Source organism: Hypanus sabinus, chromosome 8, assembly GCF_030144855.1.
Source record: "Hypanus sabinus isolate sHypSab1 chromosome 8, sHypSab1.hap1, whole genome shotgun sequence".
In the NCBI taxonomy this organism is placed as follows: Eukaryota; Metazoa; Chordata; class Chondrichthyes; order Myliobatiformes; family Dasyatidae; genus Hypanus; species Hypanus sabinus.
This window is the reverse complement of record NC_082713.1, coordinates 56,413,865-56,425,973: the sequence shown is the minus strand read 5'-3', so window position 1 is coordinate 56,425,973 and position 12,109 is coordinate 56,413,865. Positions and strand designations below refer to the sequence as shown.

Sequence of the window (12,109 nt, the reverse complement as noted above, 5' to 3'; positions counted from 1 at the left end):
GTTGCTATGTTTGAAGGAAAAAGGGCACTGTACACCAATGCCAAAACCTCATCCAAGCTGTGAAGCATAGTGGAAGAAGTATCATGGTTTGGGGCTGCCTCAAGGTCTGGAGAGCTTGCTGTCGTTGAAGGAACAATGAATTCAAAATCTTATCAAGACACTTTACACAAGAATGTCAGGGTAGCAGTCCATCGCCTGAAGTTGGATAATGGTTTAACAAGACAATGATCCAAAAGACAACAACAGAATAAAGAGGAAAATTTGTGATTTGGAATGACTGAGCTAGTGTCCTGACTTTAATCCTATAGAAATTGTGTGGAAGGATCTGAAACAAGCAAGGAAGCCCACCAACATCCCCGATTTGAAGCAGTTTTGTAAGGAAGAATGGCCTAAAATTCTTCCAGGCTGATGTGCAGGATTGATCAATAGTTACTGGAAATGGTTGGTTGAAGTTACTGCTATACGACGGGGTCACACCAGTTACTGAAAGCAAAGGTTCACATACTTTTTTCAACAAATATATGTAATATTGAATCATTTTCTTCAACAAATAAATGAACAAGTATAATAATTTTTGAATTATTTATTTAATCAGGCTCCCTTTATCTAGTTTTAGGACTTGCATAAAGATCTGATCACATTTTAGGTCATGTTATGCAGAAATAGAGAAAATTGTACAGGGTTCACAGACCCTAGCACCACTATATGTCATTGGTACCAATATGTAACAGGACTTCTGGCTGCTCACCCTCCCCTTTTAGAATGCAGTGGACCTGATCTGAGACATCCCTGACCCTGGCAGCTAAGAGGCAACATACCATCTGGATGTCTCCATCATGTCCACGGAACCTCTAGCTATGGAATCTCCTGTCACTACTGCAATCCTTTTCACCTCTCTTCTGAGCCACAGCACAAAAATCAGGGCCAGTATCCCAGCTGTTGCAGCTCCCCCGGTAGGTTGTTCTCCTCAACAGTATCCAAAGTGGTATACTTATTACTGAGGTGAACAGCCACAGGTACTTTGCACTGGCTGGTCATTTCATTTACTTCTCCTGACAGTCACCCAGTTACATACCTTCTGTAACCTAGGGGTGACTATCTCCCTGTAGTTTCTATCACTTCTTCAGTCTCCCATATGAGCCAATGGTCATCAAGCCGCAGCTTCAGTTCCTTAATACGTTCTCTAAGATGGTACACCTTGTGCAGATGTAGTTATCCTGGAAACTGGAGGGATCCCAGAGTTGCCACATCTCATACACCAAAACACAGCCCCTGATATGAGATCATTCTCACTGAGCTAATTGTGCCCTAACATACAAGGAGTGAAGAATTAAGAAGAAGGAACTTACTAAGTCCAAAGCCACTTCAACACTGGCCCACTCACACATTGGCAGCTCCGCTTGCCTCTGCCTTATTTTTATTCATCTTTTCTAATGAATCCTGCTCACTGATAAGGCACAGTACAACTCCCAGGATTAATTTTAAGATCATATTTAATTTGTATTAATGACCTTGACATGGAATGCAACTAACTGTTTCTAAATTTGTGGCAGACACAAAGCTTTGCAGCATGTGAATCGTGTGAGTGGATTGTAATAGGTTGAATTGGGATAGCTGCAGATTAGTAGAATGGGCAGACATGGGGCAGATGAAGTTTAATGTAAGGAGATGCAGTTTTGGAGGAAGAATGAGGACCTGTGATATAGAGTAATCTAAAATGGTTCAAAGTAAGATGTATTATCAGAGTACATGCATGTCACCACATTACAACCCTGAGATTCCTTTACTATGGGTGTACTTAGCAAATCTATAGAACAGTAACTGTAAACATCAGGAACTGTAAACTGCAAACAGCGCAATTACAAATAGCAATCAATAGCAAGCATGAATTGACAATATAACAGAGTCCTTAAAGGAGTGTAGCTGTCTCCTTTTGTTCAAGAGCCTGATGGTTGAGGGCTAGTAACTGTTCTTGAACCTTGTGGTACGAGTCTCGAGGCTCTTGTACCTTCTACCTGATGGCAGCAGCGAGAAAAGAGCATGGCCTGGGTGGTAAGGATGTGGGTTGCAGGAGCAGAAAAACTTGGAGTTATGTATGTACAAATAATTGCAAATTCCAGGACATACTCAATTCTGGGCTTTATTAATAGAGGCCATACAATATAAAAGCAAGGAAGTCATGGTGAACGTTTATAAAACCCTCTTCCTACCTTGTCTGGAATATTGTGATTAATTCTGGTTATCTCATTATAGTAAGAAAATGAAATAGTTGGAGGTTTACAGGAATCCAACCATCTTGTTAAATGAACACTGAGTGTTGTATGAAGAGAATCACCTTTCATTCTTCTGAACTTCACTGATCATAGCTTTATCTAATGGAATCTCTCCTTGCGCAATAATGCACTCATCCCAGGAATCAGTCCAATAAATTTATACTTCACTTTAATATTGCATCTTTTTATGGAGATTGAAAGTACAAAAGCCACAGGAATTTAAATTTGATCTCATTTCATATACACTTGTGTGCACATGTTTGTACTTAATGGTTATTGGGTGTGGTCATGTATCCAGTGGTGGCCATTTGCAGGGTTTTACCTAAAACGTGCAATTGCTACAAAACTTGTTTACTTTTACAGTTCAATCTCCTTTGAAGGAAGGCCAACATACTATTTGCCTTTCCAATTACTTGCATGTTAACTTTCTGCAATTTATGTACCTGTACACTTAGAACCATCTGTATTCCTCTATTCTGCTACTACTCTTAACCAAATTAATAAACTGACATTATACTCTATCTGCTACCTTTTGTCTCTTCTCATACTCTGTTTTGCTCTGTAGATACTTTACATCTTCTGCAATGCTTATGTTTTTCACCTACCATCAGCAAACATGAGTAGAGTAAATCCATTTCTCTAGACATTAATGATAACTGATTTCCCAGTATTGGTCCTTTTCATTGCCCACGAGTAAATGCTTTCCAGCTAAAAATGATTATCCCTGCTTTGTTTTTGTCATGCTCATCAACCATTCTATCCATGAAAATATTTTCTTCCTGATCCTAAAGTTCTTATTTTGTACAAGAATCATTGTGTGGCAGATTATCTATTAACTCGTAAATTAATTTTTGTTTCTCTGGCTATTTGTGAGTCTACTTTATACAACGAAGTGCAGTGTGACACCTGTGATAGACTTAAGAAGTAAATAAAAGATAATGAGTTTCTTCACATTTTCTTAGGTTGACACAAGCAGGATTGTTCACATACATTCTGTTATCATCCTCCGTCGCTCAGATAAGCGCAAAGATCGGGTGGAAATTTCTCCAGAGCAACTTTCTGCAGCCTCTACTGAAGCCGAGATATCCTTTCAGTTTTTGCATGGTGGAGATTGCTATTGTGAAAAGTTCACTGTTTCACAACATGTTCTTGTTATTTATTTCCAGAATGTGCCAAATTATCTGCTACAAATATTGTAAGATTTTTTCTCCAGTATTTTCACAAGGTGGCTAAATATTAGGGAATGAGGAACTTTTGAACCTCATCGGATAGCCCCAGTTGGGATACAGTACACATTTGATGGGCAGTAAGGGGAGAGATTTTAGGTATAAACAAGTTTGTTATTTGTTGAATAAAACTTCTAGGATGCAGATAAACTCGTATTAAACAATAAAATCAAAATATGATGCAGACAATTTTTAAAGTTTTCTGGAAAACACTAGAAATTAATGTCAAATTTATTCAAAAACATTTATTCTTACATTTTCTATGTAAATCAGTGAAGTTTACATTTTATGTACATTAAGGTGTTACAGTAGGAAAGCTGTAAGGAGAGTTGCAGACTTGGAAAATAATAGTGTTCTAGGATTCTGGAAGAATGTCTGTAAAAAAGTTAGATGACATTATTTTATTATCTTTAACTTAGATTTTGCACAGATTAGCTGATATGACTGGTCACCCAATGAGAGTGGTGGGATGGTATCATTCTCATCCACATATTACTGTATGGCCTTCACATGTAGGTAAGTGAATGACTGAATTGCACAATGAGTAACCATGGTTTGATTTGCCTTGTGCAAGCAATTTAAAGTATTCTTTGTTTGCAGTGTCTTTTGCACCTCACTGACATTCAATTCTGTAGATGTTGACAGCTCACTGGAATGGATTTTAACTTACTGATTTATCTTTCATTGTATATCCTGGAAACATTCAATGGGTCAGGAAGCACCTTTGGAAAGAGAAACAGAGTTGACCTTTCCGGTCAAAGTCTGGAAAGCAGTAAACAAATTATCTTTAAATTGCAGAGAGGGTGGGGACAAGGTAAAGAAGAACAAAGGGAATAATATCTCTGATAAGTGAGGCCAGGTTCACTGTGGACAATAAGATATAAGCTAACTCGTCAGGTGCATGGGTTTATGTGGGCAGTTAGAGAAAGAGGATTTGAGCAAAGGTAAATACATATTATAAAATGAGCACTATTAGAGAGTGAGAACTTAAACAGTGGAATATAAAAGTTTCAAAATACAGAGCTGTAGGATATGCCTGATAGGAAGTAAAAACTGATCCAATATCATAGGTAGATTAGCCAGTTCTAATACCGTTAGAAAGCAAGTTTCTTTTTTTTTATTAGTTTTTTTATACATTTTACTGATTAAAAAACCCTAAATCACAATGAGGAACATTAACACAGTGCAAAATTCAGCATACAATGACAATATGATACAGAGAAAGAGAATTTAAAAAAAAAAGCACCTAAATTGAAGACAAGTAAATTTAGTGTCCTCACAAAGCCCCACAACACAAAAAAAAACTTCAGACCAACCACAACACAATATAGAGAATATAAATCAGGACAATCAAACTCCCAGACTGTGAATACACTTAGCAACAGAGGATAGTGATGCCTACTACCAGAGAAAAAAAGGAGCTGAAAGCAAGGGACCGAAAAGGGAAAAAAAACCCTAATCAAGAGGAAGATTATGAAAGTACTCGATAAAAAGTCCCCAGACCTTATGGAACTTTAGGTTTGAATTAAGAACTGAATAATGAATTTTTTTGAGGTCCAAGCAGGCCATAATGTCGTTAAGCCATTGAGCATGAGTGGGCGGGGCAACATCTCTCCATCTAAGGAGGAGCAAGCATCTAGCCAGGAGAGAGGCAAAGGATAATATTCAGCATTTGGTCGGACTCAGACGTAAATCTGGCTCGCCCCAGAAACCGAACAAAGCAATTAAGGAGTTTGGTTCTAGTTGCTGATTCAGAATATACGATAACGTAGTGAAGACATCTTTCCAAAATTTCTCCAAGCTAGGACAGAACCAGTACATATGAATGAGAGAGGCCTCGCCCCTCTTGCATTTATCACAGAGCGGACGAATGTCAGGGTAGAATCGAGATAGTTTAGATTTAGACATATGGACTCTATGAACAATCTTAAACTGTAAAAGACAATGGCGAGCACAAAGAGAGGTTGAGTTAACCGATTTGAGAATCGAGTCCCAGCTCTCATCAGATAAGGAGGTATTTAAATCATGCTCCCATGCCATTTTAATTTTATCCACAGGGGCCCGTCGTAAGGCTGCTAATTTGACTTGGATAATTGATATTAAACCTTTACCTAGTGGATTAATGGAAAGGAATAAGTCCATAGCATTTTTCGCAGGCATTTCAGGAAAGTTAGGAATTAAAGGAGCAATAAAGTGTCTGATTTGGAGATATCTAAAAAAATGAACATTGGGCAGATTGAACTTAACAGAGAGCTGCTGAAAAGAAGCGAAGCGATTATCAATGAAGAGATCTTCAAAACAACTAATGCCCTTCCTATACCAAACCTGGAATGCTGAATCGTACGTGGTAGGTAAAAAAAGGTGATTATGTACGACAGGGCTGGAAACGGAAATACCATGGAAACCATAGCATTTCCTAAACTGAGCCCATATACGCAAAGTGTGTCTAACTAGAGGATTAGCTATTAATCTGGACAGACTGCTAGGGAGTGCAGAGCCAAGAAGTGCAGAGATAGATAATTCTTTAGTGGAGCTCAACTCCATTGCCACCCAATTAGGACACTTGGGTTGGCCATGGAAGAAAGACCAAAAGGTAGCACAACGTATATTAGCTGCCCAATAATATAGACGAAAGTTAGGTAAAGCCATGCCACCCTCTTTTTTAGATTTTTGGAGATGGATTTTATTAATTCTAGAGAGCTTATTCTTCCACAGTTATGACAAAATAATAGAGTCTAAGGAATCAAAAAAAGATTTAGGAATAAAAATTGGGATAGATTGAACTAAGTATAAAAATTTGGGGAGAACATACATTTTAACAACATTAATACGACCTACCAAAGACATAGATAGAGGTGACCATTGTACCAGACTGTTTTATAGTATATGAAAGATTGGCAAAGTTTTCACGAAAGAGATCTTTAAACTTCCTTGTGACTGTAATTCCAAGATAAGTAAATTGATTATGGACTACTTTAAAAGGGAGATCACGAAATGTTAATTCTTGTGCTTCTTTATTAATTGGGAAAAGTTCACTCTTATGTAAATTAAGTTTATAGCCAGAGATCTGGCTAAACTGGTCAAGAAGTGAAAACATTGGAGGTAAGGATGTAGACGGATTTGAGAGAAAGAGTAATAAGTCATCAGCATAAAGAGAAACTTTATGCTCAACACCCCCTCTCCAGATCCCAGTCAATTCAAGACAATTTCAAAATGCTATCGCCAAAGGTTCTATAGCCAAATCAAAGAGAAAGGGACTTAAGGGGCATCCCTGACGGGTGCCACGTTTGAGATTAAATACCTGGGATTTCTGAAAATTAGTTAAAACAGAAGCAGTAGGACACAGGTACAGCAATTTGATCCAAGAGATGAAACCTTGATCGAGGGAAATAACACATTCAGGAATCCCAGTTGGAGGTGAGTATAAGATATTAAATAAACGCCAAATGTTAAAAAAAGGGAGACGGTTTTTAATAAAACCTGATTGATCATCAGAGATAATGGAGGGAATAACGGTTTCTAATCTATGAGCCAAAACTTTAGCTAAGATCTTTACATCAACATTGAGCAAAGAAATCGGCCTATACGAGGAACACTCTGTTGGGTCTTTGCCCTTTTTTAATAGAAGAATAATAGATGCCTCATTGAAAGAGAGTGGCAATTTGCCGTAATTAAACAAATCAGATAATACTGAAAGTAACTGAGGAGAAAGAAGTGAAGAGAATGATTTATAAAATTCTACAGGGAACCCATTGGGTCCAGGAGATTTCCCTGAGGACAGTGCAGAAATTGCAAAAGATGTTTCTTCTGATGATATAGGTGCATTAAGTTTGGCTTTAGAATCAGATGAAAGTGAAGGAATATTCAGATTCTTTAAAAATTGATCAGCAGAGATATTGTCATTTGAAGATTCAGAGGAATAAAGCCGAGAATAAAAAATTTTAAATGCGTCATTAATTTCTGAATGATCCAATGTAAAGTCTCCGTTCTCCTTCCGGATCTTTGTAATATGTTGTTTGGCTTTGGAACGCCTCAGCTGATTGGCTAGAAATTTACCAGACTTATCCCCATGAATGTTAAAGCGACTCTTACTTTCGAGAAGTTGGCGTTCGACAGGTTGAGTAGACAGAAGATTAAATTTAGTATGGAGTTCAACACGCTTCTTGTATAGTTCAGGGTTCTTAGTTTGAGCATATAGTTGATCCAATTCTTTAATCTGGTTAATGAGATCTAATCAATCTGCACAGGATCTTCTGTTGAGACTTGTTGTGTAAGAGATTATTTGACCCCTCAGATATGCTTTCATGGTATCCCAGACAATCTGGGATGACACTTCAGGTGATGTATTAGTGTTAAAATAAAAGGTTATCTGATCCTTAATAAACTTTTAAAAATCATCATCCGATAATAAAGTTGAATCAAACCGCCAGTGTTTATTCCTCTGAGGGAGACCAGGAAAGTTCAGCGAGAGAGTAATTGGGGCATGATCAGAAATCAGTATACTCTGATAGTCACAAGAGTAGGCCAATGGGATAAGTTGGTTATTGAGTAAGAAATAGTCAATTCTAGTGAAGGTATGGTGAACATGTGAAAAAAAAGAATAATCTCTCTCAGTAGGATGAAGGAAACACCATATATCAGAGATACCAAAATTAGAGAGAAACGATTGGATAGCTAAGGCAGGTTTAGTAGGTGATCTGGTAACAGAGGACGATCGATCCAGATTAGGATCTAACCAACAGTTGAAGTCACTACCCAGTATAAGAGAGTATGAGTTTAAGTCTGGTAGTGGAGAAAAAAAATATGTTCAAAAAAGTTAACATCATCAAAATTGGGGGTATACAGGTTTGCTAGTACAACTTTAGTGTTGTATAGTTTACCAGAAACAATAATAAAACGGCCATTTGTATCAGATATTTTATTATGGAGTTCAAAAGGAATATTTGAGTTAATAAAAATGGAGACTCCCCTAGCTTTAGCGGCAAAGGATGAATGAAAATGCTGACCTGCCCACTTTGACAGAAGCCGGGAGTTATCAAAACAACGAATATGGGTTTCTTGAAGGAAAGCAATGTCGGCTTTGAGTTGTTTAATATAGAAAGCAAGTTTCTTAAAGTTGTAACATTTGTTATTGAGTCTAAAAATTTGCCTAGATGGAAGATGAGATACTGTTCATCAAGGCATTGTTATAATAGTGTAACAGATCAGAATCACATTGGTCATGACAGTGAGATTGACAACAAAGATGAAGATGCAGAGAGAAATTGAAATAAAGCACCCTGTGTTTAGTCTACAGAATGATTCTATACTTCCTGTTGGCTACCAATTTAATACAGCAGAAACTGTTAGTGTTCTCGCTTCACTTTTCACTGAGCCCCTTTGGAGCATTTTTGTTGATTTCCTAGACAGAGAAACAGAAAACCTACAGCCCTTCGGCCCACAAAGCTGTGCCGAGCATGTCCTTATCTTAGAAATTACCTAGGGTTACCCTTAGCCCTCTATTTTTTTGAGCTTCATGTACCTGTCCAGGAGTCTCTTAAAAGACCCTATTGTATCTGCCTCCACCACCATTACCTAAAATAATGTAGTAATTAATAATTGTAGTTATTGAAAATAATGTTTTAGCTAAATGTTTCTGTTAACTAGTTAGTCAGTTTTACAAATACCACAATGCAGGTCACTAATTTATGTCACCTCACCTTTCCTGTTCCGGTTTGTACAGCTGCATCACGGCGGCAGCCATCTTTGGTGGACAGTGTTCATATTGTACAGTTTACAATGATCTGTTTCAAATCCTGTATATAGCTTACTAAGTTTTTGAAAAAAATATCGATTCACTATGTTGAATTGAAGCGCAAAAGAACTGCAAATTTGTTTTAAAGTTGAATGGCTTAACAAAATTGTAGAAACTGCTACACCGAAAGCTCATGAGATCGTGAACGTTCAGCTATGAGAAATATTTATGTATGATTCGGAAACTGGAGTTATCTATTTGTATTGTCGTGATGTGAAAGTTGCTGGAGAATTTGCTAGTGGAAAGAAGTGGAATGATATTTGGAAACTTGACCCTTTGAAGCGTCATTTGGCAAGTAAATTGACTTCAAAATGAACAGTTCTGCGACCTTGCATAGTTGATGGACCTTGGGGGAACCTTTCTTGCGTCTAGTGCGGACTGTGAGCGAGGTTTTAGCCTAATGAATCAACTCAAAAACAAGCTGAGAAACCGTTTAGGTGAATGTCATTTGGATATGTTAATGAGAATCAAAAGCTATCAATCAGATGGAAGTTCTATTAGTCTTGATAGAGTTTACAAAGAATGGGTAAATGCTAAAGACGGGAGAGAAAAAATAACTGAGTGACTTAAAAATGTATGTTATTTTGTTCAGTTTTATGTCAAATATTTTGTAAACCTGCATAAACTGAGCCATGTGCGTATTCAGTGTGCACATACTTTTGTCACAGGAAAAAAATTTGCACAGCTTAAGATTTTTGTGCACACTGACTACTGACTACTGACTACTAAAAATTAGAGGGAACATTGATCTCAAACCATCGGTCTGAGTGCGTCCCTTCTCTATCACCTTCCTAACCTCCCTGTCGCTCTGTCTTCAGGCTTTCTCTACTTCTGAGCCATCTGCCTCTTCCTCTGTCTCTTCATTTGGTTCCCACCCCCCAGTAATCCAAGTTTAAACTCTCCCCAATGGCCTTAGCAAACCTTCCCGCCAGGATATTGGTCCCCCTGGGATTCAAGTACAAACTAGTCCTTTTTGTACAGGTCACTCTTGCCCCAAAAAAGGTTCCAATGATCCAGAAATCTGAATCCCTGCCCTTGCTCCAATCTCTCAGCCATGCATTTATGCTCCACCTCATTCTATTCCTATGCTCACTGTCACATGGCACAGGCAGTAACCCCAAGATGACTACTTTTGCGGTCCTGCTTCTCAACTTCCTTCCTAACTCCCTGTAGTCTGCTTTCAGGACCTCCTCCCTTTTCCTGCCTATGTCACTGGTACCAATATGTACCACAACCTCTGGCTATTCTCCTTCCCACTTCAGGATCTCATTGGACACGATCAGAAACATCATGGACCCTGGTTCCTGGGATGCAAACTACCATCCATGCTTCTTTCCTGTGTCCATAGAATCACCTGTCTGTCGCCCTAACTGTAGAGTCCCCTATCACTACTGCCTTCCTCTTCCCTTCCCTACCCTTCTGAGCCATAGGGCCAGACACTATGCCTGAGGCATGGTCACTGTAACTTCCCCAGGTAAGACGTCACCTCCAACAGTACTCAAGCAGGAGTACTTATTATTAAGGGGTACAGCCACTGGGGTGCTCTCTAGCCTCTGACTCCTGCCCTCCCCTCTCCTGACTGTTATCCACTTATCTGTCTCCCAAGGCTCTGGTGCGACTATCTGCCTATTGCTCCTATCTATCACCTCCTCACTCTCCCTGACCAGACGAAGATCAAGCTGCATCTTTAGTTCCCTAACCTGGTCCCTAAGGTGCTGCTGCTTGACGTGCCTGGCACAGATGTGGCCGTCAGGGAGGCTGGGAGTCTCACAGACCTCCCACATCTGACACCGCGCACAGAAAACCGGCGAACTAACTCGTCACAAAATCTGCTGCTTTGTTTAATTGACTCAAGTTATTTAACTGACACTTAGATGCTTGATGAAATTCATAGAATGAATCAGATGAATCAATAGGAAGTTGTCATTTTTGATGGTTTTGTGTTTACTCAAAATGACATCAGTGATCTTCCTCATCGTGTTTTATTTGTGAAAGATTTTCTAAAATTATTAGAGCTTCAATATTTTGCTAGTTTCTGTTTGAAAGATGAAGTGAAACACTTCTTTCCAGTCCACCACCCTTTTACTTTCATTTCATGTTTTTTATATAGTGATTGCCTGGGAGCGGGTAGCTCCTAGTTATCTTTACAAATAAACTGTTTCACTTTAGTCTTGATTAAATATGTACCTTGTTGGTAAATTTTTAGTTTTATTCCTACAACACCACCTCAGATCTAAACTATATTGAAGAATTTTGCCTGCAGTAATTTGAGGTCTTTTTAGTTTATTTACCAGGATAGTGTACATATTGAATAATCTGCTCAGGAAACTGAATTATTTTCTTACTCTCTTCTCTATAAGATGTCCGAACCCAGGCCATGTACCAGATGATGGACCAGGGTTTTGTGGGCCTTATCTTTTCCTGTTTCATTGAAGACAAGAACACCAAGGTTTATATCAGTTTATACTCTTTTTGTGTACTATTCCTGTATGGTGCTTTCTCAAAAAGATGGAGAGAAAGCCATTACATTTATTGTTGGCTCCTAACTGGATTATAGAAAGACATTATGCAATCTTTGCTAATGATAGCCTAATTTAAAAACATATCATAAAAATATATCTGCAGTTAATAACAAGTTAGATGTCTATGATCTTAAAACAAACATTGATCTTGATGATTATCTGATATATATAGAATTGGGCTGATAATATTCCAAATTCTTCCAGCTGCCGGAAGGAGAGGTGCTTCCATTACTTTAGTCTCTATGGATTTGAATATGGAAGCAAGAACAAAAGAGGCTTTTTTGATTTCCGCTG

General features: G+C 38.3%; 1 protein-coding gene across 2 annotated transcripts in view; it reads left to right on the top strand.

Moving 5' to 3' along the window:
- The window catches only part of brcc3 (BRCA1/BRCA2-containing complex, subunit 3), a 29,478-nt gene that overhangs the window by 5,992 nt on the left and 11,377 nt on the right, over nt 1-12,109 (top strand). For both annotated transcript variants that reach the window (XM_059977237.1, XM_059977236.1), the window contains exons 2-4: nt 3,236-3,356; nt 3,929-4,015; nt 11,654-11,742. In XM_059977237.1, the coding sequence (XP_059833220.1) occupies nt 3,236-3,356; nt 3,929-4,015; nt 11,654-11,742 (297 nt within the window). The remainder of the gene's footprint in view (nt 1-3,235; nt 3,357-3,928; nt 4,016-11,653; nt 11,743-12,109) is intronic.